This window comes from Chlamydotis macqueenii, chromosome 5 (genome assembly GCF_036417535.1).
Source record: "Chlamydotis macqueenii isolate bChlMac1 chromosome 5, bChlMac1.mat, whole genome shotgun sequence".
Taxonomy (NCBI): Eukaryota; Metazoa; Chordata; class Aves; order Otidiformes; family Otididae; genus Chlamydotis; species Chlamydotis macqueenii.
This window is the reverse complement of record NC_141560.1, coordinates 9,861,100-9,888,201: the sequence shown is the minus strand read 5'-3', so window position 1 is coordinate 9,888,201 and position 27,102 is coordinate 9,861,100. Positions and strand designations below refer to the sequence as shown.

General features: G+C 44.8%; 1 protein-coding gene across 1 annotated transcript in view; it reads left to right on the top strand.

The window, feature by feature from the left end:
- CEP170B (centrosomal protein 170B) overlaps positions 1 to 27,102 on the top strand; it is a 57,461-nt gene that overhangs the window by 589 nt on the left and 29,770 nt on the right. The window contains exons 2-7 of the mRNA XM_086748537.1: positions 131 to 243; positions 934 to 1,069; positions 12,991 to 13,080; positions 16,138 to 16,216; positions 19,092 to 19,150; positions 21,118 to 21,256. Coding sequence (XP_086604663.1) covers positions 965 to 1,069; positions 12,991 to 13,080; positions 16,138 to 16,216; positions 19,092 to 19,150; positions 21,118 to 21,256 — 472 coding nt within the window. The 5' untranslated portion in view covers positions 131 to 243; positions 934 to 964. The remainder of the gene's footprint in view (positions 1 to 130; positions 244 to 933; positions 1,070 to 12,990; positions 13,081 to 16,137; positions 16,217 to 19,091; positions 19,151 to 21,117; positions 21,257 to 27,102) is intronic.

The window sequence follows — 27,102 nt, the reverse complement described above, 5'->3', positions numbered from 1 at the left end:
TCAGCCCAGCACGGATAAAATGGAGATCTCCTTCCCCGGGCGCATTTAGGAACGCGACTTGGATCCCGGGAGGTGGGTGAGAGGAAGGAGAGAGGCTTGATGTGTGCCACTTTTATTTTCCTTCAGCCAGGGAGAGGAAAATGCGATATTGTGGGAGAGGGAGGAGGAGAGGCCGCAGGGCCAGGCTGCCTGCAGCCCGGCTGTAGCAGCGACAACAAACAGGTGTGGCTGGGAGAGTTCCCGGTAAGTGCTGCCCTCGCAGGTTACAGCTGCCTGCCCTTTTGCCTGTTGCGGGGGAAAGAGGGGCGGTGTACAGCAAAACCCTCTGGTGGGGACGGCAGCCTGTGTTTCCTGTTCTCGTGGTGCGGGTTTTGGACCAGGGAGGAAGGAGAGAAGGATCTGTGGGCTCCCGACTCATATCGGTGTGGAAGTGGGATGAGCAATAGGGAGGCTGGTCTCCTCCCAGCTCCTGGGAGTGTACCGTGAAAGGTTATAGAAGCCAGGTTATGTCACCTGATATGCTAGCGCAGATTTTGAGGATGGGGCACAGTGCTAGTGATGAGGAAATGTTCTGGAAAAAATGTCCTTTTTTTTTTTTAATCTTCTTCCTACCGTATTTCATCATCTCATTGATTGGATTCTGCTGCCCGCTTCATTTCCTGAACAATCCTTTCTTCAGACGCTTAGTCTTACTTTGCTGTGGGAATATTTCCAGGGCTGCAGAGCTCCTACACATGGCACATGGGCAAAGCATCCTGGCATGCACTTCAAAACTGCTTGTTGCCACGAGACGTTTAAGACAGGAACACAAAGTGCAAGAGGCAGCACTGGGTCTTGTGGCACAGGGAAATTTGGGAACTGCAGCTATGCACTGGTGTACTTCCACACTTCATTAAGAGCTCACTGTGTGTCATGGTTTTTTTTTGTATTTAGGATGTGTAAAGATTAAGTGCCAAGCACCAAAATGAGCGTGACTTCGTGGTTCTTGGTGAGCAGCACTGGCATTCGCCATCGGCTCCCTCGGGAGATGATATTTGTTGGCAGAGATGACTGTGAACTTATGCTCCAGGTAACACGACTTTTGTTTTTTTGTTATTCCTTCTGAAGATGAGGTAGATGTGAATGTAATGCTGGGGATCTGTAGAGGTATTGCATGCTTTCTTCAAATGACATCTTTTAAAAGGAACTTCCTTTTTATATTGAGTCTGCGGTTCCCATGAAGACCTCATATGTTTGTGAAAGTGCAAGTGAGATTTCTTTCAAATTGCCATGTCATCAGATGGATAGGCATTGTAGTGGTGAGAGATTAATCAAATAGATTAACTATCTTGATGCTGCTAGAAGTAGTCAACAAAGACATACTGTTCTATCCTGATCTGTGATTATGCTACTGTTTTCTGTAGCATTTAGTACATGCACTGTTTACTAGTATGTGTGATTTGGATGGGGATATGTTTTTTTGTTTGTTTGCCTGTTTTTCCCTTTAAATTTGATTAAATTGTCAGTGGTTGTATCTCTTACTTAGGTTTTTTTTTAATCATGGTTAAAAATACTGATGTTTAGCAGAGAAACTAGCTGTTTTGATGGAATGACTAAGGTGGTCTTCCCAAAGTAGTTGTGTTGCTTGAGCGAACTTGCAGCTTGTGTTAGTGCTTCCCATACCAGCATGTGTCTCTGCTGGACCTAGTCCAAAGTGTCTGGAGTGGTGACTGTGGTCTGATGTTTGACAGCGTAATGTAATGGACGTCACTCCAAACAAATTGAGCTGGTGTCTTGCAAAGAGCTTTTGACAGGAGCAGTTTAGCTCAGGAATTTGGAAAAGCTCAGAATTAAATTAGTGTTTCTACTGGACCATGCCGTGAGTACTTAAATGCAAAAAAAAAAAGATTGATTTCACCTGCCTGTCCCCCTTTCCCCCTTTACAAAGGGGCAAATGTGTCTACTGGTGGAAAAATTAGGAAGCTGCCCAACAGGGACTCCCTCCCCCATAGCTGCTGCTGCTGCTAACCTGTCGGGATTTTGTAAGCAAGAGGTCTGTAGAAGTTCTTGTATGAGGCATACTTGGAAGGCAAGGTGTTGTCTAGCTGTAATAAAGTGTTAGTGTCCACAAAAGGAGAGCTTGCAGTGTTTGTACTGCTCTGCTAGCTGGCAGTGAATGGCATGGCTGTGCTGCAGTGGTAGAGTCTGAAGCATGCTCCTGCTCAGCACCAGATTGTTTGTTTGGGTTTTCCCATGAATCACACTATCGTTTATGTCATGTTTTTAAGTGTCTGACTGGTGAGGCATATAAAGGTGAGACAATAAAACTGTCCTGGTATTTTCTGTAAGTCTGCATTTGACTGCTCAGAAATCTGATTGTGTGTTCTCTTGTGACTTGAAGGGAGAAAACACCCACAGTGGCTTTGATTTCCAAAAACAACCCGAGTCTTAGGGTGCCCATCTTAATAGCTTTTGAAGATACTAGAGTTTGGTTTTTTTTTTTTTTTTTTTTTTTTTACTGTCAGGGTTCAGCACTCCTAGAATCACATGTCTCAAGTTGTGGACCCTAAAATAAAAGTACTTGAATATCAGTTATACTTAAAATGCGTTGCTTGTTTCTCTGGTTATTCATGGGGTTAACTGGACAGCATGGATTGTGAACCACTCCATATGATGTGGAGTATTTAATGCTTCTTTGCAAGTCTGAGCTGGCTTGTTGGTGTTCCTGTGATGCTCTACACTTGCTGTGCATGCTCTTTTCTACAAGGTAAATGAATTGAGGTTCCTAGAGGAGGCAGCACTATCTGTGAGAGCGAAGCGGTTGTATTTGGGGGCTCATAAGTGGTGATGGTATTAAAGGAGATTTTCATTAGTTCACCAGAATGAAGGCTCTGGATTGTCTGTAGAAGTCAGCTGCTTATGTACATGGGATGAGTTACATGTAACCCTAAACATAGTAGTCTACTATCTCTAGTAATAAAACTTTTTCTAGCATCACATGTAAGGTCTTATTTTGAACAGCACAGTACATTATTTTCCTAGCCATTTACTTATAAAGATGTTTTCCAGAGCTACCTTGGCCTCCAAATGAGATGATTGTAGTAAGTCTCGGTGCGGAAAAGAGACTGCAAACAGAGACTTGATATCCAAGCGAAGTTGTGTGTGAGCAGATGGAGGACGAGATCTAAAAATAGCCTTTTTTCCTACTGTGACTGTCCATGTCAAAAAATCGTTGTGCAGACTGGCACAATCATTTATCTTGGGGAATCAGGGCGGTTATCAGAGCAGATGGACAGAGCTCTTGTGGCAGCGTTCGCACCTGTAGTGTTTCTGTGGTACTGACCCTGAAACTGTATATTCCCTGCTCAGTTATTTTGCTTTTATATTTCAAGGTATTGGCATTTAATCCCCTAAAGTGCACAGCTGGGAGCAGACTGGCAGTGACTGGGGAAAGGACTGGATGACCTGGTCAGTGTGTTTTCATCTCTAGGACTGGTACTGCTTAGTGATTTCATCCTGATATGGTTTGTGGTTCCCTGGTCAGACTGTGTGTATTAGATGGCGCGCAAACATATGACACAGAGATAACCCTTGTTCTGGAGACCTTGGGGTCTTGCCTTTCTCATTTTACTGTTTTAGGAGTGTCTTGTCTTTTGATATGTTCTTGGAACATGTCTCAAGGTATCAGATCCTTAAACAGCAAAAAATGATGGCTTTGTCACCAAACAATCAAGCTTTAGTTTTTCCTGCGTTTGCTTATTTCATACAGGTACTAGATTTGCTTTCATGTCAATAAAGAGGTGAAGAAAACCAGAGTCTTTAAGCTTAAAATTAAGTAGGTTTGTTAGTGGGGAAACATAATCTACCTTGAAATCTTCTATACCTTGAAATCCTTCTAAGAGGATTAGAAATGTTTTAAATGTTTTTGCAGCACTGTAAAGCATCTAGTTCAAGTAAATGTGAGATTTACATTGGGTTTGGATGTTAATGCATGGGCGAAAATGCCGAGTGATGTAGCTTGGCATGCACAGTGTTGTTATGCAGACTCAAGGGTTTAGTTCTGCCCTTTTTCTGAAAACAGTGCTTGGTTTCTTCAACAGTCACACTGGCTCTCTTCAGGTAATGGTCAACAAATAGCAAGAGCATGGAAATCTAGGGCTTCACTAACTTGCACTAGCGTGTTTTTTTCTGTGAAGCTTGGTGGTGGTAGGAAGTAATTCTCTGAAAAGGTTTACTTTTTTTTTTTTTTTTTTAAACCAAAAATAAGAGGGTTTTTGGACCATCTTGAGCAAAGTAATTCTCCCCCTCCTCCAACATTCTTCTTGGGAAATACAATTGCCATCAACTTTGATAATTTGCTTAATGTGATGGGTATTTACTCAGGGGACAAACATTTTCTAAACTCAAAATTTTAACTTGGCCATTTAAAATCTTCCCATCTGCCCCTAACCAAAGCCTCTTTTTCATTTTTGCTAAATGTAAATATTTAACAGAAGGGAAAGCAGGGTCATGATTTCCCTGTTTTTGTTGGAGTGAGAGATGTTTATTGGAAAATTTTGGAAAGCAAAATGTTTAACTAGTGCTCCCTTGTGTATTCCCCTCTTTTGAGTGATGGTTTGAGCATGCTGTTGTCCCACACCAGGTGAGGTTGTGCACATGAGTGTGAGTTACAGCAGCAGCTGGTGCAGATGGCATGATGCTTTCTGTTTTATGGCTTTGTCCTGTGTGCCTTTTAAGAGAGCTTGGCACTTCCTCTCAGGAGACACTGTTTTCAATTGCTTGTAACTCTGCTGAGCTTCGTAACTGTTTGGGATGAGAATTTAACTTCCAGGCATGTTTTAGGCAGTGTGTTCGGATACAATCAGCTCCCGTCTTTGGTGTAAGCAACTTTGAGAAAAATGTTGTTTTCTTCATATAAACTATTTGAAAGTATATTTAACCTGTGCTTTGAAGCTCTGGCTTTGTAGAGGTGAGGGGTGATGCTTTTCAAGAGTGAATGCGTAGGTCAGAAGTGGTTCCTGCTCCCCCTCCTCAATCTAAATGTGTTTGACCAAGTTCTAAACCTTTGGAAAAAAGTTGGAGTTTGCATGTAGTCAGCAGGGACTTGTTTGATACTGTTGTCTTAAGTCGTATTTCATCCAGGAGTGAGGTTGGTGAGGGGACAGATTGCAGGACAGAGCTGTCTCAGGTTGGTCAAAGAGGAACTAGGTGCAGGGATGCACAAGACTGAGGTTTAGATGTAAGAGCAACTGTTCTAGATTAGATCAAGGTGCATCTAGCTGGGTATCCTGACTCAGACAGTGGTCAAAGCAGCTGTTGAGGAAAGTGCGAGGACAAGCCAAGAATGTAATGTGTGCTTCAGTGTACTTGCTCAACCTCTTGACCTGTGTTTCAGGAAGCCAGAGGCCAGATCTTTGCATTTAATCATTGGATTTCTACTCTATAAAGCCTCACCAGGAGATTAAGGTATGGCTGAGCTGGGAGGCACAACAAGTCTGCCATTTGTGCAGAGTGACAGAAGGAGCAGCAGGACTTGGAAAAGTGTAGAGTGGTGCATATTCGGCAGAAGCTGTTCAGTGAGGGGAAAGTGGGCATTACAGGATGTGACTGGTGAGCAGCATCTCCCTTAGGGCTGAGATGGGCTGAAGACTCGCTTTTATTCTGACGTTAGCAGATAGATGTGAAAGCTACTAGCCAAGCATCTGTCAGTGGTCCGTATGGGATATCGCATGCTCCTTATGGCATCAATTAGTCAGTTCAAGTGGTAGGGGCTTGTAAGCTGAACATACAAGTTAGTTCTGCTGGTGAATAGGATAAATGGTAACTTGATACTGCTTGAATAGACTTTTTTAGCTTACTTTGGTAAAAAGCTAGGGAATTACAAGCATTCTAGGCACTGAAGGAACGTTCTTCTGGCTGCTAAGTCAAGTGTTTATAACTGCAGAGCAGTTACAACAAATCAGTGTGAAGATTACCTCTGTAATCCTGCTTCTCCCCCTGTGTACGTAGGCATGAAGATGCAATCTGTTATTGTGTCGTTACCGGATATTTTCTCCCCGCAGGATCTGTTCCACCTTTGGTACGCAGGGTCCACGGTGCACTCCACAGATAATACCGTGTGATGGTGAACTCTGCATGTGTGTGTGACATCTGGGCAAATTAAGGTTTCATTGACCTGATGTATCATACCTTTCCTGGGCTGTACTTGATAATATGATGTCTCTCCTATGTAGTTTTGTAAGTGTATACATAAACAAGTGCAAATAAGTGTGGTGTAGTTTGTGTGCAGCATTATGCTGGGAGGAAGCACATGATGTGAACTTGGTAGATTATCTTTTTCCTGTACTTCTAGCTGAATTCACTGTGGTGCAGAAGTCATATCCCTCCATCACTCTGGTATTTCCTGCCTGGGGAGCTCTCACTAGAAGCCATAGGGAATCTCTGCTGCCTTTTGTGTCCCAACCTCCTTCCTCATGGAAGCGCGGGGTTGGAGTGGGAAGCTGTAGTTGGGACAGGGTGGTGCTCTGCTCGTGCTGTTTCGCTGCAGTTATCCAGGAGGTGTATACCGGCACCTATGTTAGTCCCAGGGCACTGGGAATTGCAGTGATTCCGAGAGTCATTCATTAGGTGTCACAAGGGAAGTAGGTGTCTCACAGGCAGAAGGGAGAGGACCTAGCCTTGGGAAGGCTCTGCTTTTTGACAGGTAGTGTTTCCAGGTGCCTGGGCAGCAGCTATGGGAGGAAGGATGCAGATCCCGTACTTCCAGGCCTAGAGTTGTTTTTTTGGCTCTTGCTTCTCCCATTGTTTTCTGTTAATGTGCAGTTGACAGGAGGATTACAATGTCTGATGAAATGTGGGTTGAGGAGGCTGGAGGCATGGCAGGACTGGCAAACCTGGGAGGGGAGTTCATTGCTAGAGGCAGGGTAGGGAGAGAGGTGATGGTGGCACTGCAGGCAGGTGGTTATTAGGGGTGAGAGGGCTGCACACGGCTGGCAAGGTGCTGGAAGCTTGATCTGCAGAGGGAGGGTTTGTCCCTCTTCGGAGTGGGCAGGGAAGAAGGGGACTCCTTCCACATCTGAGATCCTGATCCAGGCACTAGCGTGCAGCTCGGCTGCGCTGTAGAAATTCAGGCTTCTGTCTCACCTAAGATAGTGCTTTTCCATGCTTCCTGGGTGGCTGTGTAAGACGAAGGGAAAGCCAGTGCATCTGTGGGCAGTATGTTCCCTCCCCATGGTCAGGATCTGACCTTGGGTCTCTTGAAGCAGTGCTCTGCTTTGGGAAAGGGGAACGATCAAGGGAAAACCTCTTCTACCCCAAAATAAAGGGTTAAGTTGTTGTGGGCACTATGCCAGCCTCTAAATCCCTTTGCCAAGCTGTGGGGATTACAGTTTCATTTTCCTGGGGGATTTCTCTCTTTTGTTCAGTGCCTTATTTTTCACATGAATACTCAGGCCCTGGTCCTGCCACAGATCCACTAAGCCCATGATCTTGACTGCAGCAAAACTGAAGGCAGGAGCCTGTGCAGCTTGGGAGCCATAAAGTGAGTCCAGCCCCAGGATGAGGTGGCTGCCCTTGCTGAGGAGAAATTTGTCTGCTTAGGGCAGAGTCATTCAGAAGCCGGCAGCATGTACCCCTGGGAGCCATCAGGCTGCCTCTTGTGGGGGTGTTACACTTGCAGTCAGCCTGGGGCAGGACAGACTATTCACTAATATTCTGGAAAAGTACTGAAGTGGATAATATACACAACTCTGTGAAATACATAGTGGTGAAAAAAGGAGACCCAGTGTTTGTATCTGTAGTTAAATGTTATCTGGGATTTTACTTTTTGAGGAGCAAAAAAATCATATTTCAGGCCAGAATGCAAGGGATTTTTTTTTTCTTTCTTTTTTTTTTTTTTTTTAAATTTGGCTTTGCCTGTCTCCCTCCTAAAGTAGGACATGAGGAGAGGTTTGTATTTCCTTACTGGGACACTTGTGCAGAGCACAGTACTGGCAGAAATGTAACCTGTTCACTATGGAAAGTATTTGAGCAAATGTTTATTGCGTGCTGCCACCAGAGTTCTGCAGTTATCTCGTGCCAGACACGCACAACAGACTGCAGTGAGGAACAGGGAAACTGCTCTCGTTTGTTTATTTTATCTCCAGTACCACGATGCCTCATGGCACTGGGAGGGCTGAGGTCCAAACCTCAACTCTGAGCAGTAGGTTTTTGCCCATGGTAAATCTCTTGGGGAAAAAAGCAGCATCTGTATCTACGTAGACAGCTGAGCTGCATCTGCTCCCTGGCCCTGTGGGGAAATGCAGGCTGTCTGGCTGTATTTCTCCTCCTGCCTTCCTAAGCAGGTCTTGTTTCCTTGCGGGTTTTGCTTGGCATCTCTGCAGCTCGTGCTTTTATCCCAAGTGCCCTGTTCTGTGTATCAGACCCTCCACCAAACACAAAGCTGTAGGGTATCTGCAGCACACGTAGCCAGTGTGATAGTGGAGACTCCTGCGCACTTAAGGTACTTTTGCTGCTCCCATGCTAAGCAGGGGCTTTTGCTGATGTGATGCGTGCGGATTTGAGAATCACAAGCGAGCTGCCTGGTTGCATGACTGCTGATCCAAGATGTTGGTACTGGTATGGGACTGGCAGACTCAGGTGCCATCCCTCTCTGTGATTTGGGCTGTCTGTTTAATATGATTGTGGCAGAAAGAAGAGCTATGAAACACCAATGTCTGCAGATATATGCCACGTGTGCATTTTGTCTACTAGGTATTTAAAACATGATGCATTGTAGATAGTAGGATGGAGAAGCAGGACAGCCTTATATTAGGAAGTTATTTGAATGTCTGGAAATGCAAGCTCTGGATGAGCTTAGCGTAGTAACAAATCAGTGTCCATGTTTTCCCTTCAGACAAGTGTAAATGTTGTTAATCAGAAAAGTACATGTTGTGTCTTCCTGAGAGTTGTTTTCATTTGATAACAGGTCCAGTGTTAGGACATGGTGAGAACACTGTTCTTCCTTCATTCCCAGCCTCTCACAGTGTAGTCTTACTTCTTGCCTGCAGATCAGTAGTGCTTCGGAGGAGACCTCCATTCCCTGCCTTCTCTTCCCCTTCTTGATCTCATCTGAGGTGCTCCAGCTCTGGTTTTGCTGTTTGGGTCCAAGCAGATCCTTGCCATAGCTGAGGAGTGCTGCTCACCCATTGCAAGTGCTTTTCCAGTGAAACATTAACTGTGAGGGTGTACCAGTTTTCTGCTTTTAACATCTTGGTATATACACTTCAGGTTTTGTTAATGCTTCATTGGAAATTCATATTTTTTTTTCTGCTTAGTCTCCTGTGTCCCCCTGGACAGGTGGATCGGTCTTGCCTTTTGTTGTGATTGATTGTAAGCAAGGCTCAGTATTTGCTGCAAGTGTGCATTTAAGCTAGAGTCTCCTCTTATATTTGTGATTCAGTCAACTTAATTGCAGCTTTTCAATTTATAGATGCCTAAAATCTTTCCAGTGGAGTTGCAGACCATTGGCAGCTCTCAGCTGCTCTATAATGTGTGCTGACTCAGGCTTCGTAAATCACTTTCTGTGATTCAGAAGGTCATGCATTAGAAACCACTGGCCTGCTGGGCTGCAGTGACTTCTGCAGGACTGTTCTCAGGCTCTTGGCTGTTACCGGTCTGGAAACTGGTTAGTCTTTTCTTTGGAAGTGGGGTTGAGGCAGTCAGCTCCTCTCTGAGAACAAAAGGATGATCAGCTGCTGGGTTCCTGCTGTCACCGCACGCAAGAGCGGTTTGTGTTATATGTGACTGATGTTGAAATAAACCACACCTCAGCTGTCAAGTAAGAGTGACCTTTGGCAAGTCTGTATCAAAATAAATAAGGTGTGATTTTAGTTATTTTAAGTTGAGTTTCCTTGGAGATAGGCCCTGAGGATCTCCTGCTGCCAGTTCCTGTGATGTTTGCTGATTTAACATAAACGAAACTAAGAAATTCCTCTCTTCTCCACAAAAGCATGAAATTTCACAGAAGTGTGATCTGCGTAACAGTTTGCTGTGTTCCTGTGAAAGGCTGCTGAGAGGTTATATGAAGACTGTGGGTCAGATTTTGCGTATCGTTTTGACTCCTTTTGCAAAGGGACATCTTGAACACAGCTGGAACTTCCTTGGAAGATGGGAAGTTTTGGCACAAATTTGTTCTTTTGATGACCTCTTCCTGCTTTTATGTAGGGGAATATGATGCTGCTGGAATACATCTCTGCTACCCTGTGATGACCTTCGTCTGGTTAGGAACCCTAAGTGGCTGTAGTCAGCTGTTGTAAAATACAGCAGCCCAAAGGCTGTGCTGCCTTACAGCAGGGTCAGATGCAGGGCAAGTTGAATTTTTGGGAGACAGCTGGTTCCCAGAAATAAACCCCTTTGTAAATGACCTGTGATTCATTTAAAATCAAATACCAGATAAAATCTACCCTAATTTTTTTGTCTGGATTAGCTTTTTGGGGTGGAAGCCTTTCTGCCCTTTGAAGGGGGCTGGAGGGATTGTTCTGCCTTTAAAATCTGTTAATCTTTAAATGAGTCCCTATGACACGCTGTAAAAAGCTAAAGCAAACACTACTGCACCAGTTAATCAACGTTCCCTCACATCCTGTTGGGAATGGTAAAGTCCACAGTTTTGAGTAGCAGAGGGAATAGGGAAGACCTTGCATCTGTGCTGTGCAGCAGGACCTCTGTGTGCGGTTGTCTTTGAGTCCAGCAGGTTGAAACGTAGTTCTATAAATGGCCATGGATGGGGAAAGGGGATTTCTACCCATGCTGTGAGTGGGGATAGTCCTCCCCCTCTGCTTTGTAGGTAAGGCGCAGTGAGCCCTTGAAGGAGCCCCAGCCCAGGTGCAGTGCCCACACAGTCCCAAATTGTTGTAGGAATGGACCCAGGGCAATCAGGGCGGTGGAAGGAGACCCTCCTGCATCCTCTTGAAGAATACGAGGGACCTTGTGGCAGATCAGGTACAACTCCAGCTCATGAAGGATCAGCTGCTGCGATAGCCAAGGTTTTGCAGCTGGAGACGTTCCTGCCCTCAGGGCTGTGTGCGGAGGTGCAGGTCCTGGGCAGCATGCCTCAACCATCCTTACCTTACACTGCACATACCTACCACAGCCACTTGGGTGATTGCAAATTGGACCGAAGGGCTGCATCTAATGGGAACAGTAACAGAGAGAAGCAGCAGCTTCACACTGCCAGTGCTTTAACACCTGCCCTGCCTTGGGGTCAGGGTCAGACAGCAAGCGTGGGGATTGCATGAGGGTGAGAGGTCTACGTGTGCCCCTCCTGGGAGGATGTTGCTGTATGTCGCTTGCTGCATTCAGGGCTCAGTGTAACTGGAGATACAAGTGGGGTGTCCTTGACTGCATTGTCTCTGCCTGTCCCACCAGCTGTCGGTTGTTTCTTTGGGGAGTGATTGCTGTCTGAGCGACACCAGTTGGGCAGCAAAGCATTGAGTGCTAGGACTCGTGAGCTAACACTTTGTAAATTCAGCAGTGTGTGTATAACTGTATTAGTGATGCAGCTGGAGGCTTGGAGTCACCTGCCCCTCTCCTCCCTGTCTCTGCTTCCAGTGGCACGTCATGAATGATTGAGGGACATCACAAGGTGGATGGGCAGTCTTCTGGCCAAGTGTGTGCTTGTTTCATATTGGTACTTCAGGGTTATTCTGCAGGACAGGTCTCCTGGGCTGACACATGATCTGGGGAGGAGCTGCTATTTGTCAGCTGTTGGGAATATTACCAATCTGCTTGACATTGGCAGGGGCAGAAGAAATTCCTGCAAACAGTAGCAGTTTTTCCGGAAAAAAACTCTGTGTTTTCACCAAGGAATTCCCCTGAAACAGTCTTTGCCTCTGCATGCTTGCAAGGAAGTAGATAATGTCTTGATGAGAGCGGTGCTGTGGAAACCAGCATGTTTATACTTGGGAAAAGGAAAGGACTTTTCACCAAGAGCTTGTTGGTTGATGTCCAGGAAGAGGAGGATTAGCTGACTTAGAGCCTGGCTTGTCTCCCTGCTTTGGTAGCACGCCCTGCCCTCCCCTGGCCTGAGATACCAAGGAGGTCTCAGTGTCACATGCGTGAACTGATGGAGTTACCAGTTCCAGTGAACGGTTGAGGTCAACTGCAGCAAGATTCAAGTTACGAGAGGTGGTAGATCTGAATACAGACAGTCTGGTGTCTGTATAGCTGTAACATGCCATATTTCAAAACTATTCAGAGGTTTTGTTCTAACACTTCTTCCTCAGAAGTCTGACACTATTCCTGCTGAAGTGTCACACTTTGTTTTGAAGATGAGATGCGTTTGGTACTTGTGCATTGTGGCAAAGCCAGTGGGACCAAATCGCTGTCCAGTTCAGTGTTCTCAAACCTAGCTTTAAATTTGAGTTGCTTTTTTTTCTCATCCCAAGTTTACTAACCTCCCTTCAACTTGGAAAACATCCTAGAATTTAAATCAACTCTCGAATGTAAACCTGGGAACAGTATACATTGTTGTGAATAAGTTTGGTTTGTAACTTAAGAAAAACTACTTTTTCTCTTTGAAAAATAGGAAGAAATAATCTGAAATAGAAACGTCCTTAGTGATGAGGCCACTGGCTTTAGCTAGTGAAAAATGATGCTCTTCTAGTTCATGCTGGCTGAGATCCTGCCCCTCAGGCTTTCAATTTGACTCATTTTGTTTTCAGTGTGTATTGATATAATTTATTGAAATTATGGTGTAGTCTTGACAGCTTTCAGTGATTCCCCCCCCCCCCCCCCCCCAGCACCCCCTTCTCTCCATGCAAATAGTGTATTGTCTTCAGTGAAGTGTTTGGAACAACCATGGAAACATTTACTATTTGTTCTGTGGCTATTTATAGTAGTAAATAATACTTAATCCTTCCTGCTTTTTTCCCCCCTTTCCCCCTACCCCATGTCAAAGTAGTTTAATGTCTAAATGTTGCTTTGATTAACAGTATCTCTTATGTCTGATCATTTCATTGTGCTTTTCATTGCCAGTCCCGCAGTGTCGATAAGCAGCATGCTGTAATCAACTATGACAAGGAGAAAGATGAACACTGGGTGAAGGATCTCGGGAGCTTAAATGGCGTAAGTAGCAAACCTTCTGGCTGATGGAGGCGAACGCATGACGTGCTGAGTCTGCAAGTGCTTGTGCACTTATTTAATTCTACTGTTAGATCCTTTTGGGTCACTGCAACTGTTGGCATGAGTTAAGCTAAACATACATAATTATTTGCAAGGCCTGAGATGGAGGTCATGTAGCATCTCGTCTTAGAAAAGGAAAGCTTTGGTGAATATTGTATTTCTTTTCCCCTTTCTTCTGGTGTCCTTGCAGAATGCTTCATGGCTTTCAAAATCATAGAAGCTCTTGCAAAAGAGGAGGAAATAAGTACAGTCTCATTTTGGGGATGTTAGTGAAAATTCTGGAGCAACTCTTCAGCATGAGCAGGGTGACCTTTTGGCAATTCAGTTGTCAGCGCATGGAGTGGTTTATGGGATGATGAGAAATTTAATTTCTTTGGGGAGAAACTATTTAAAACCACCTCTTTTTTGTATAATAGAAGTTACTCTTTTGCCTGCCTTGAGCCTGGTTTGTGTGAAGACTGAGGGATAAATGTGAGCTCAGAACAGGGAGCTGAGTCTGCATGAATCTTAACCCTTCCTCTGGTCCCAGTTCACACAGTGCTGTTGGGCAGCTTAGTGAGAACTTCGTCTGCCCACCTGAATTCTGTGATTTTTAAATACACCATCATAGTTAAAACTGTCCTAATGTCATAGCATTCCTCTCTTTCGCTGCTTCTTCATACCAGTGGAGCTGTTCCTCTGCAGCAGCAGGTCTAGGCTAGATTCACATAATTGCCTTCCCAGTAGGGGTTTTACTGCAGTCATTGTTTTGGGCTTAGAAGCAGAAGCCCTCCACCATCACAACCACAAAACCACAAAATGAACCCAGAAACTTATATGAAAACAGTGTCTAAAGTAGACCTCAACTGTTCTGCCTCTTCTGGCATCTGAAAATAGCAAGGAGTGTTAATCCTTCTCAGCCTAATAGCTGAGGGCAGAGAGCCCTACTGAAACGGGAATTATTTCCGGTAACTGGTCTGGGCTCTAGCTGGATCCCTTGTTCAAAACCTGTGGTATTTAACTCCTGCTGGGAAAATAGCAGATGAAAATTCTGCTTGCAAGAGAGGGAAGGCTTGTACCACCAATTCTCTTCTTTCTTCACAGGCTAAAGAATATGAATTTACAACATTTTAATAATAGGCTTATGCTCAGAGGGGCAGTGGAGTAAAAGGAGTTTAGAGCAGTGCTTGTCTTCTGCAGCTGACCAGACAGACACACTTCTTTTGGAGAGGATTGTTGTGGCCAAACTGAATTTATTTAGCATGAAAGAAATACATGTCCTTATTTGAAAATTTCCATGAAAACTTGTTTCTCCCCCCGCCCCTGAAACTAAAGAAATACTTTTGAGGACCTTGATTTTAATTCCATGTTCAGAATTGGCTTTTAGTTTGTATTTACTTTATGACTTGTCAGCTATGCATTATATGGCTTTGCTGGATAATCTGGTTCATATTAATTGTTGGAATGTTTTGCATTGTTTTTATTATAATGTTCAGCTGATTCTGCAGTCTCTAATAAGGATCTTTTGGTTTTGAAGGTAGCATTTTTGTCTGCAGTAAGTGGTTTCCTTGGCTTATTTTATTTGAAGTAACCATGGATGAATAGGTGACAACATCAAAATGAGTTTTCTTGCAGACTTCTGTTTTGAAGAAAATTCAGCAAGTAATTATTCCTGTTCCGGATCAGACTGTTGTGGGATTTTTAAATATTAAAAAAAAATTTATGCAAATATGAATTCTGTGCCTTCTAACTAGCTTCCTTGCTTTTATTCTGAAATTACAGGCCTGTTCACCAGCTCTTCTGTAAATTACCAGGAAGCTGGGGCCTGTTGTCTGCTTAAGTTCTAGTTTCCTGCTCTAGCATTTATTTTTCCCTTGTGGTTAATACGTGGTCTTACCATACATTTTTGGCTTGGCTGAGGTGAGAAGGCAGAAGGAGAAGACTGTGCCTCAGTGGTGAAAGCATGTGAATTCATTTTCTAGTGTAACTTTGGTTCATCAGAGCGTAGCTGCATTTGTGTTGAGGCTACAAAGACCCAGCAGTGGGTTCCCGGTCTGTGAGCCTGGGTGAATCCCGCTCTGAGGTGGGGTAACTCCTGGTGTCTGTGAGCGCCTAATCGCTATAAGCACACTGGTGCTTCTTCAGCCGAGATCCTGATTTATTTTTATTTGTCCTTGGTTGTTACAAAAGTTCATGGGTTTATTTGTGAAAGATGTCCATGAGTGCTTGGTTTGTTCCTCTGTTGTTCGGTGAGAATTGTTCCTTGGGGAATCCCCTTGGAAAGCAGGCATCCAAGACATCTAGGATGTTTGTTTGCAGCTATGAAGTACATTTCTTCCACCTTTATAAGGATAATTTAGTTTCTTTGGGCCTCAGTTAACTGCCTGGAGCACAGGAAAAATGAGTTTGTGAATCTTTTGCGTGACGGGCCTGTTATACTGATATTGGACAATGTGGCCTCTGACATCGTGCTGATGTCACTGCACATGCTTGTTTTCCTGTGCATTTTCATTTGCCCCTTCCTATGTGATAGGCTTTGTTTGTTAAATTGTCACGCCTTAGGGCTGACACCGGTCTTGTTTGACATCCAGCAGAAAGCTGATTCTCAGCTCAGTAATTAGAGTGAGAGTTGCACCGTTTGCTGCTCTTGCTGGGTGTGAAGGGCAGAGGAGAACCGAGAGCATCTGAAGTTCCTGACTTCAGGCACCTCATTTACATGTTCAAGTTGGGGACTAAAATTTCATTTGCAGTTGGTGGAAAGGTAAATCTCCCTAGAGGTCCCTTCAGAGCACCTTGCTTTGAGGCATAATTGGGGTGCTCTATTTTGCCCATGGGAGCTACTTGCCAGTGGTGATTTTTCTAGGGAACTTAGCTCCTCACCTGCCTTTGTGCTGGTGCACCCTGAATGCATGCAGTGCCGTTGGCAGATGGGCATGGGTGCCCTCCAGGAGCCCTGCCCATCTGAGATGCATTGCCTTGATACCCTCAGTCAAAAAACATTCCTGTGCTTCTTTCCTGCAGACATTCGTTAATGACGTGAGGATTCCTGACCAGAAGTACATCACCCTAAAACTGAATGATGTCATTCGCTTTGGCTATGATATCCTTCTTGTCTGAAGAGGGAGTTGGACGCAGTCTTTGATTGGGTTTTGTGCTGTTTGCTTCTTGGAGAGTTAACAGTGCTAATTGTGACTAATGACTAAGGGTGTTTATTTTGCCTTCTGGAGCTTTGGATTGCTATGAGCTTTTGTTTCGCCACCATGGACCTGATTCAGAGCGTGTTAATCATGATGCCAGCTACCTCCGTGGGACTTTGAATCAGGCCCTGCACTGGCAGTAGGGACTGTGCAGGTAGTGACTGTGAAGGTGCCTCTTCAGCCTCTTTCTAAGGAAGGGTTGTATTTTTCTTTTTATTTGGATGGCTACAAATAAAAGCAGCCAGGGAGTGAACATATTTCATATGCCTTTGTATGAACTAATATCTTCCTTTTTTTTTTTTTTTTTTTTGCTAATCCAACTTGTGTGGTTTTGTTAATCATTTCACCCAAATGCCTGCTTTCAGACAATTTGCAGATCTTCAACCTTGAACATTTAGCTTTGGGGCTTGTGGTCAGACCCATGGCTCTGTATCGATTGAAGTTTGCCTGTGCAAATTGCTTCTGCCACAAAATGCAAGAGTAAATCTCTCTTCAGCAATAGCAAATTTCATCTCTGTCGAAGGAGACTAGGTTGCAGTTACTGCTTTGTTTACAGAATCACAAATCCTGCTAGTGTCTGTTAAAACACCTTTGCCTTTATCCCGATGTGACTGTATGACTGGCTGTAAGCATAGGTGTTGGAATGCCTTTCTGAGCCTGCAGAGCAACAGTGGTAAGTAGAGGCTCCTATTGCTGCCTTTTCATGTAATCTAATCCTTTTCCAAACCTTTTTCAGTTGCTTCTATCTGCCAATCTTTACTGACTCAGGCTGAATTTAGAAGTAGCAAGTGTCTTCTCCAGGTTTCTTTTTTCTTTTGTTGGGAAATTTCAGTTAAAACAGTCCTGACATTTCTGAGAATAGAGGCAGAGACTAAGTTTTAGCACTGGGGGGGGGAGAAAGTGTTTGACTGAAAAACTCTTGTGCTTCCTTGACCCCAAGGCCACATTCTTGTGCCTTTTGTTGTCCCTGTGATAATCTGTTTGTGCTTGGCCATGCTGTAGCCCTTGAAATACTCAAAACCTTGCTGGAGCCCTCAGAACTGAAGCAAGGAGGAGACGGTGAGCCTCCCTGGTCTTCCAGGATCTGAGTACCTTGGCTCTAGACTGTGACAGTGCAGGAACACTCACTGCTGCAACAGGGATGCTTAAACTAATGCGGGTGCAATCCTAGATCTACTGGAAGAGAGGGTTTTCAGGGCCTTGTATAAGATCATACTTTTGGCCTTCATCTCACTCTATCTCTCACCATTTTAGAAATAACAGAAAAAAAAAGGTGAGAAAGGAGATAGAGTATTTGCTTTCAGATCAGCATTTGAACAGGGTGCAGCAGTTGATGAGAATTCAGGCATGCATGGCAGGGAAAAGTCCTGAGTAGCCCCTTTCTGAGTGCTGTCTAATTAGAGCACTCTCACCTGGGATCACGTCATTAAAGGTGATGTCTCAGTGCACGCGTGATGCAGCCTTTACGGTTCCATCAGCAACCTCAGTTCTAGCTTTTCTTGACTTTGCAACTTTGCAAATGTTCTTTTGATGTAGCTGCTCATGTGTCTTCTGCTCTCTAGATGTGTGGGGAAACTCGTGGAAGATTCACTGTGAACTCAGGTCTAGCGAAGGCATAAGCCAGGGCCTGGAGCATAGGTGGGTTTTAATGGCTGCGATACAGGTTTAAACTTTTTATAGAAAGTGATTCTGAGCACTAAGCAGCTGAGTTGAAGTGTTTAGTCCTGCAGCCCTTACATGGATATTCATGTGAAATGAATTATTACATTTATGAATTGTAGAATTTATTGCCCTCACCAGGAAAACTTCAAAGAGTGTAGGTTGTAGCTTAATCTTTTTACTTCATTGTAGCTGTTATGGCAGTTACAATCTCTTTCTCTCCTCTGCTAGTCAGTGCTGCTCTCTTTAGTGGTGCTTTCTGTGCCCACCACATTCAGCTCGGTGTGGATGGCAGCATCTCCTGAGGTCTCCGAGTCAGCTGTGCAATGTTGCAAAGAGGATTTGTTTCTTTTCCATTTACAGATTCCCTTGCAGACTGTGCAGAGTTTCCCTGCTATGCCAGTATCACTTGGTTTATTTTTAGTCTAACATTTTCCATCTTTCTTTTTTCCTCCCCTTTGCTCTCTGCTGTCCTGATTGCATTGTTCATGATGACATTGCCAGATGCTTTTTTTTTTTTTAATGTAGTTGTTGCTGAGGATTATTGCCTAGGCTCAACCATGTTGAACGCCTCCCTTCTAAGAAGTCATGGCAGCTCATGACCTGATTTACTTTTCATCCAGGCAACTGCAGTGACTGAAAGGCCTTGGCAGGGCAGGAGAGCACCAAAGTCCCAGGCATCCCTGCAGGGAGCCGAACTCTTCCGTTCACTTGTCCGGAGTGCACAAGTGCCCAGTCTTGGCCAGGAAACTGTGGGGAGAGAGTGGTCTGCCTGGAGCTGCCAGCTGGGTGGAGAGAAGCGGGCTGTGAGTTGAGTCAGGGATCTGGTTGCCCCTCTGGGTTCTGCGTGGAGCTGCTTGAGCTCCCCCAGGCTTCTCCTGCCCTGCTCCACTTGTCTGCTGCCCTTCAGCTGGCGTGAGTCTGACCAGCAAATGAGATAAATGCTCTGTTGCAAAACATGCATGACAAAGACCATGGTGGGATGCAGCACAGGCAACTTTTAGTGCCCTGCATATTTTAAGCTTCTCTGGTTTTATGATCTTGTTTTCTTTCTGTGACTAAGTGCTAGATTTTTCTGTCCATCTAATTCCTTTGCCATTTCCTTAACGAGTTCTGTACATTCGAACATGTACGTCCTGGAGCAAATTCAACACAAAGTTCCAGAAGAAGCATTAAAGGTAAGGGTTTCTGGGTGCAGGTGGGTTTGGTTTTTTTTTTTTTTTTTGTTGTTGTTGTTATTGTTGGTCTTTTCTTTTTTTTGTTAAGTGTTCTAGTAATGGTCAAGCTGCCTGAAATAAGAAGATACCTTGATGGCAGTGAAATGTTCCACAGTGTGATGCTCTCCTTGGATTGGGACTTAAAACTTTCTTTTGAGGAGAGATACATTTCCCAGTTATCTCAGCTCTGATCTTTCTAATCCCTGTGCCAACATGTAGATGAAGTTATTTATGATTTAAAAGAATGGTGATATATGCATGAAAAATAGAGTGGCCAGGAGGTCAAGGGAGGTGATTCTCCCCCTCTACTCCGCTCTGGTGAGACCCCACCTCCAGTACTGCAGCCAGCTCTGGAGCCCCCAACATAAGAAGGAGGTGGGCCTGTTGGAGAGGGTCCAGAGGAGGCCATGAAGATGATTAGAGGGCTGGAGCTCCTCTCCTATGAGGACAGGCTGAGAGAGTTGAGACTGTTAAGAGAAGGCTCCCGGGAGACCTTATAGCAGCATTCCAGTACCTGAAGGGGGCCTGCAGGAAAGATGGGGAGAAACTCTTTAGCAGGGCCCGACGGGTAATGGTTTTAAAATAGAAGGAGGTAGGTTCAGACTTGATATAAGGAAGAAATTTTTTACACTGAGGGTGGTGGAACACTGGCACAGGTTGCCCAGAGAGGTGGTGGATGCCCCATCCCTGGAAACATTCAAGGCCAGGTTGGATGAGGCTCTGAGCAACCTGGTCTGGTTGGAGATGTCCCTGCTCCTTCCAGGGGGGTGGGACTGGATGGCCTTTAAAGGTCCCTTCCAACCCAAACCATTCCATGATTTCATGATTGCCAACAAAAAAAGGTTACTAAAGCTGTAACATATTAAAGAATAGTCAGCACATCAGCTTGTGGGTGAAGCACAGCAGAACTTTTTCCCTCCCAGAACTGGAGCACAGATGCTTTTTTTTCTGAGCATGATGACTTAGGCCAGCTCCATCATGCTTCCTCCAGCAGACTAAAGTTTGCTTAATTTATTCTGTATATCTTCTCATTTTTGCCTTCAAGCTCTCAATTTTTAGTTACTGAGCAATGAGAGAATGAGAGAGATTTTTTTTTTAACAAATAGTTCAGCAGCAGGTACGAAATATTCAAGCATCCTCTTATCTAAGGCAGAAAAGCAACCACCTCTAGGCAAGAAAGCTGTCATGTTCAGCTGAGGGACTGGAATATCAGTGCCAAACATCACCTCTTGGCTAGCACATACTATCTTCTTAGCCCTGGTTCCATGTTTAGGACTTGGAGAGCATTGAAAATGTAACAGCTAGAACTAGGCAAATGATTCACTGAACTTACTCAGGGGTAATCTGAATTGCTACACCCTTTTATTAATTTACTTGTAATAAACCCACTTTTAAATAGCTCACTTACTATGTTAACGTGGAGACTGTTTTAAGGCAGAATCAGTTTCCTAACTGGAGAGAGGGTTTAGAGAGAGAAATAATTAAAACATATTTTAATTACCTTTGCTGAAAAGCTGAGATAATGCAGATGAGTGCCCTGAAAGAATTTATAATACTGCTTTAAGAACAAAGGGAATTCCAGGTTTTGAATCCTGAATGGAAAATGGCCTAAGTTCTGATTCTTCTCAGTTTGTTCTTTAAAGGATTTCCTAATTAGCTGTTTTGCAGAGCGAAGTCACAGTGACCTTCTCATGGACTAGAATTATCTAGTCATAATAATGTATACTAAATGGAGTATTTGAAAGCCTCTCAGCTGCCATTTCTGCTGTTCTGTAGCCTCTGCTAAGGTGTGCTTTCTTTTTGTTGCAGAACATAGCTGCAGTATTTGCCTTTGTGTGATCTGTTTGCGGGAAGGGTGGTTTATCTTTTCTGTGGGCTGGCACACAGATCGCTGGGGCACCCTGCAACTGTTGCTTGTGTCTCTGCAGCATGAGAAGTACACCAGCCAACTTCAGATGAATTACAAAGGCACGTCAATGAAGAGGGTGGAGCAGCCCGTGGAGCACGGTGTCTACACCGAGTCCCCACAAGCAAAGCTGGAGAAAGGAGAGAGGAAAGCAATTACAGGTACTTGCTTGGAAACCAGTTTATCAAGATTCAGAACAAAGTGCAGCTTGAGCCCTGCGCTGGGTCATGATTCTGACAGTCCAGTGCTGTGGGTTGGGTTTAGGAGGAGTTCCAGAAGGATCATCTTTTTAAATCTCTGAGTATTCCAGACTCTCAGTTTTTGGAGATTCAACCTCTGGAGGGAAAAAAAAAAAAAAAATCAGCTGGTGTGATGGCTCACACATGCCTTGTTGCTGTGTATGTGCTGGAGAACCTGTAGGCTGAGCAGGTTTGGTAAGTTCTTTGGCATCTGGCTGGTCTATTTTTAATTTCTTAATAGTGAGCTGCTGTTTGAACAGAGATGGGTGACTCAGAGTAGAAAATGTATGGCTGCTGTGGTGTGTTGCAGGGAGACAGGCAAAGAAGCAACAAGTCATTTCTTTCAAAAAGCCCTGTATGGTCTTAAAGGGCTGTATTTTTATTGTATTGGAGAAGGTCCAGAGGAGGCCACGAAGATGATCAGAGGGCTGGAGCACCTTTCCTATGAGGACAGGCTGAGAGAGTTGGGGCTGTTCTGCCTGGAGAAGAGGAGGCTCCGGGGAGACCTTATAGTGGCCTTCCAGTACCTCAAGGGGGTCTACAAGAAAGATGGGGAGAGGCTGTTCAGTAGGGCCTGTTGTGATAGGACAAGGGTAATGGTTTTAAAATAGAGGGAGGTAGATTTAGATTGGATATTAGCAAAAAATTTTTTTACACTGAAGGTGGTGGAACCACTTGCACAGGTTGCCCAGAGAGGTGGTGGATGCCCCATCCCTGGAAACATTCAAGGCCAGGCTGGATGAGGCTCTGAGCAACCTGGTCTGGTTGGAGATGTCCCTGCTCCTTGCAGGGGGGTTGGACTAGATGGCCTTTAAAGGTCCCTTCCAACCCAAACCATTCCATGATTTCCTAACATGCCAATACGTGGGGTTGAAACTGACTGCCAAACTGGGAGACATTTGCTTCAGGTTCACCGTTCCCAGCTGCAATCCTTTTCCAGAAAAATTCCTTTTGTTCTCTATTTCTGTGCCCACTATTGCCCTCCTTTGAAGATGTATTGTCAAACTTGCTCCCTCCCTGATCCTCATCATGGTGGGCCAAGGCCTCATCAGCAATCTTGCCTCATACATTTTCCTACCTCCTGTATATACTGCCCAGGCAGGTCTCTCCCCAGTTCTGCTCAGGTATCAGTTGGTGGCCTTCTAGAGCTTGATGATGCATGGAAGGAACAAATATGGTTATAAAGCATGCCAGTGATGGATGGCTGCAGTTGTCTTGTTGCACCAGGATGGCAGAGCGATTGGAAAGCTTTAGGGTTAGCAGAGAGACTGCCCACTGTTGGAGGAAGGAGCAGGCGGGTGAATGGACGGAAGAGTATGGGCAAGTAAAAGAGTGAGACAGCACCTTGGGCAAGATACCTAGAGATAGATGCAGCTTTCTAGAAATGTGTACTACTTTGGGTAAATCCTTTAAGATTTCCTGATAACTAATTGGAGTGGGATAGCTGACCTTAATCTCCTATGTATTGTCTTTATGAAAATCCCTCTAAGCTGACACAGTGTACTGAAACAGCATAATTTCTCTCCCTGGTCTCATTGCTTCCTCCAGCTGTGCGTGGAAGCACATGCACTTGCATGCCCAACTCTGATTTTCTGCACTGCAAAACCTTTCTTTTTGTTACTTTAGCTGTGTCTGTGCATTGCCCTTCCCCGCGGATGTGGCGTTGGTGACTTTGCCTCACAAGCGTGCAGTTAAAGGGATGAAGTTGGTGATGATTAACTGTGACACCACAGAGGGTGAGAAGAGGTGAACCTCACTGGGGGGAGAGCTCTCCAGCTGCCTTGCAAGGGGCATGGGGCTCTTGAAAGCATTGCCAGTAGCTGGACTAATTTACTGGTAACCAGTTTGCACTTGCTGCCTGATTGCATGAACATTCTCATTTTTATTTTTGCCACCTTCCAAAATACACACTGGTTGGTTTTAACCTACATAGCGTAAGCGGTTGATATTTGGAACATCTTCAAAGTCAGAACGTTCAGTGACTCTTCAGCAAGGTGACCCATTTCTCTAGCGTGAGGTTCACAGACCTGCACTACATTTCTGTCCGTGTTGGTGGGCGCAGTCTGTAGGTCTGAGGCAAGAAGGGCTGTGAGTACTTACTGGGGGCCGGTGCTGAAGTATGTCACGTGCGGTGGCACTGATGGACAGATCAGAAAAACAAAACAAAACAAAACTGTGAAGTGTTCCTAACCCCACTGAAAGATTGAGGAATTCAAGACTTCTTGTTGAAAGTATTGTGCTGGGTTGGACTGAAGCCTGTGGAAGCAAGAGAGGGAGTCTGAGCACTAAATCAGCACCCTGCTCTCCAAAAAGTATCTCTCATGGGCAGAATGATCGGGGGGTCCCTTTTTCATCTGTGTTGTGACTAATTCACCTTGTCTGCAGCTGCACACATGCATGGTTTCTCCTTGGTCGCTCTGAGGAGTGGCAGCAATATAAAATGATTAGTGGAAACAAGAATGTCGTATTCTTAGGGGCAGTGGGCATGCTTAGTGGCAGCAGAAAGAGGCTTTGGGGGGAGAGCTGTTTTACTAAGCCCATAGGCATTTAGGAATTTGCATTCACTAATTAAAGCGAGGTCTGGGGTGACAAAAGCCTGTAGAAAGATCGCTTCCCAGGGCCCGGGTGGAAAAGAGGCAGAGGGAATGCAAGTTTTCAGGAAAGAGGTTTAACAAAACAATGTGAACAATTAAAGCTGCTTAGAAATGGGAGGAGGTGAGGGGCTGAGGATAAAGAGATCCAGCAGTGTGAATGGGAAAGAGCTCAGCCATTTTGGTCTTTATGCTGTTAACTTGCAGCTTTTGGGCGTGTGTTGCCTGTAAGCAGAAAATCATCAGTCTCTGTGAAATGTTTGAAGCAAGGAGCTCGCTAAGCCCTGTAGGTTGGATATGGATATGAATAAGAAAAGTGCCCACAGTTCAGCTAGTTAATGCTAAAAATAGCCATCAGCTCTCGTGTTTAGAGCCTTAAGCAATCAAGAGGCCAGGTGCAGCCTTGAACTGAGCAGATTTTAAGACTGTCACAATTCCCGTCTGTTGCTACCTGAGTTGGGATACTGGATGAGTTAAGCTACTTTGTAGTCTTCTGTTCTCAACACATAGCTAATCCTCAGGCTGATCTTTATTTATATATGTATTTATTTATTTATTAAAAAAAAGCCCTCACAGGCTAATGGGACTAGATAATACAGAATCTGATGACTAGCATCTGAATAACTTCTGCAGGCCTGAGTTTCCAGGAGTGGAGACTGCCTGCAGTGTCCGGCTGAAATGGGCATCAGCAACTGCAGGAGCCAGGGCTTGAGCTTCTCCTGGCATCTGTGAATTAGGCTTGCTTGCCAGGTTAGCGTCCGTGTCATTAGGGAGTCCTCTCAAGAGAGTGGCCGACTTGAAAGTCTTGTTGGTGTCTGGGGCTGAGGTCAGCAGGCAGTGTGGACGGAGGCAATGGGAGTTGTGCCCAGTTGTGAAGTGGTTTCCATGGTCTTTGGCTACTTTCCCCGTGAGATCATGGTAATAGCTATTTAGATGCACAGCTCTACCCTAGCTTGTAATTGAGGGGAGTGGTGGTGGTGTATCTGCTTTTCGTCTGAGCTAGGATGGTGGTACCTGCAGCATGTTAAAGGTTTGACTGTGTAATGGATACAAATACATTTGTGATTGTCAGCCTGATTTGAAAACCTCTGGGATCTGTATATGTTTACCGCAGATACAAAAGATCAGGGCTTAGGTTTGCTATGCATGCATGAAATAAATACTGCAGCAAAGAGTCAGAGAATTGCTTTATGGTTATTCTTGCTAGGTCTGAATTCTTTACTTTGGAGAGGAGTTAAAAACCAGAGATGTAAGGAATTAATTTTAAAATGTTACAGCTACATCATATCCTTCCCCCTCCTCCCCCAAGGCCTCTGCTGTAAGAAGCCTACTCTGCATCTTCTGGAGATGGACATCGTTATTAATAATGAATCAAAAAGGGTTTGACTTGAAGCAAGCTGGATTTCCCATGCTTTCGTTATGACTTACTGTAGACAGCTTCAAAGCTGTGTGTGCTTCTGTCAGCAAAGAAACTTACCATTGCTGTCTGTGTCTCTGTCATGATGGTTTGAAGCTTTGCGAGTACCTGGGTGAAGCGCAGCCCTCAGTTCAGTCCCAACCACAGGGGACACCTTCAAGGGAACTCGGAGCCCTCTGCAGTGGGAGCTGCGTGCTCGTCACGATAACTCTTCTGCCCACTCATTAATAGAAAGCAGCTTTAACACAGGCTTTCTCCTTTTCCTTTCATCACCTGGGCTGTATTTTTCATCCTGCAGTTGTGTTGTTCTGTGTGATTCACTTCCCTATAAATACATCCTTTGAATTAATTAATCTCATTTTCTCTCGTTGTGGTGCCTCTCCTTCAGGTCATCAATAGTTCTGTATTAATTTAACAGACTGCATTCTTGTCAGACTTGTTAAACAAATGGACCTCCCTTGTTCTGTGCTAAAACAGCCTTCCTCTTTTTCTTTTGAGTGACTGCCCCAAAGACTGAAATCCAGGAGCAGAACATGTGCATGTCAGCGGTCTTCCCTGTATTACACCGTCACAGATAGCTCAGTATTTATCTGGCTGAATGCTTGTGCTGACCTCAATTCAGTTATCTAAAAGGATGGTTTTCAGGCTGTCTGCCTGAATTGATGAGCCAAGAAATATGTCTAAATGAATTGGCACCATCTGGGCAGCCTGGCACAGAGTGGGGAGAGGTGGTAATGAGCTGCCATCAGTTGGAGGGAATCTCATGTCATTAAAGTGACTGAGCAGTTAGTTTTCATTGGTGTTCCTCGCTTCACCGCTGACTTGGGCAAGCCCCGAATCTCTCTGCTCTTGCGAGAGCTTCCATCTTGCACTAAAATATTACAGACAAGTGGTGTCTTTGGTGTGGTATGCCTGTCTTGGAGTGCAGGCAGATGCGCTGCTCTGGATCCTGCAGGTCCAGGTTGAGGTTGCTACCCTAAATGCATCCCAGCTGGTCAAGACCAAAGCCCCCTGGCACAACTGCATGTGTAGCTGCTCCCTGACCTGCTTCTGTCACAGCCATCTGGTTTAGCTGCCTTCCTATCGCACTTTTTTTTTTTTTTTCCCCCTCTCGCCTCTTTATACGATATTGTTGTGTTAAAGCTGGAGCAGGGAGAGGTGTCAGGCTGGTTCTGCTGTCAGATTAGAAGGGACAGAAGCTTTTGACGTGAGCAGGGCACCAAATTCATGTAGCTCTTCTGAAGTCAGGAAAATTTTACTCTGGATTAGGATCTGGCCACTTTCAGCAATAGCTAGAAAATGAGGGTGTGTGTGTCACTTGATGATGTTATTCAAAATGCAAATTAATATGAAGGCTCAGTTGAAACATGAATTGCTCTTAAAATATTGAAACTGCCCCCAGATAGCAAGATACTGATTCCTCAGCTTCTCATCTGTGCTTTTTGCAGTCTTTAGAATGAAGTTCCAATTTATTGTGGAGGCTGGGAGAGGGAAGGAATGAAAAAAAACCCCACAGAGTTGAGCAGATGTGTTACATGTGCTGTAACAGAGCGTCACAGGTGGGCTCTGTGTCGGCCCAGGAGGGACCTTCTGCTGCCTTGTGAGTGCAGTGCAGCTGCTCCCACCCTGGAGGCTCCAGGTCTGTGCACTCCGGCCAACCTGATACATGCTCTGTAGATGCTCCTTGATGTGTCCTGGGGTTTTGGCTTTGTGCTAGCTTTTATCAGAGGGGGAATTTGGGGAATTTCCAAGTACCTGTT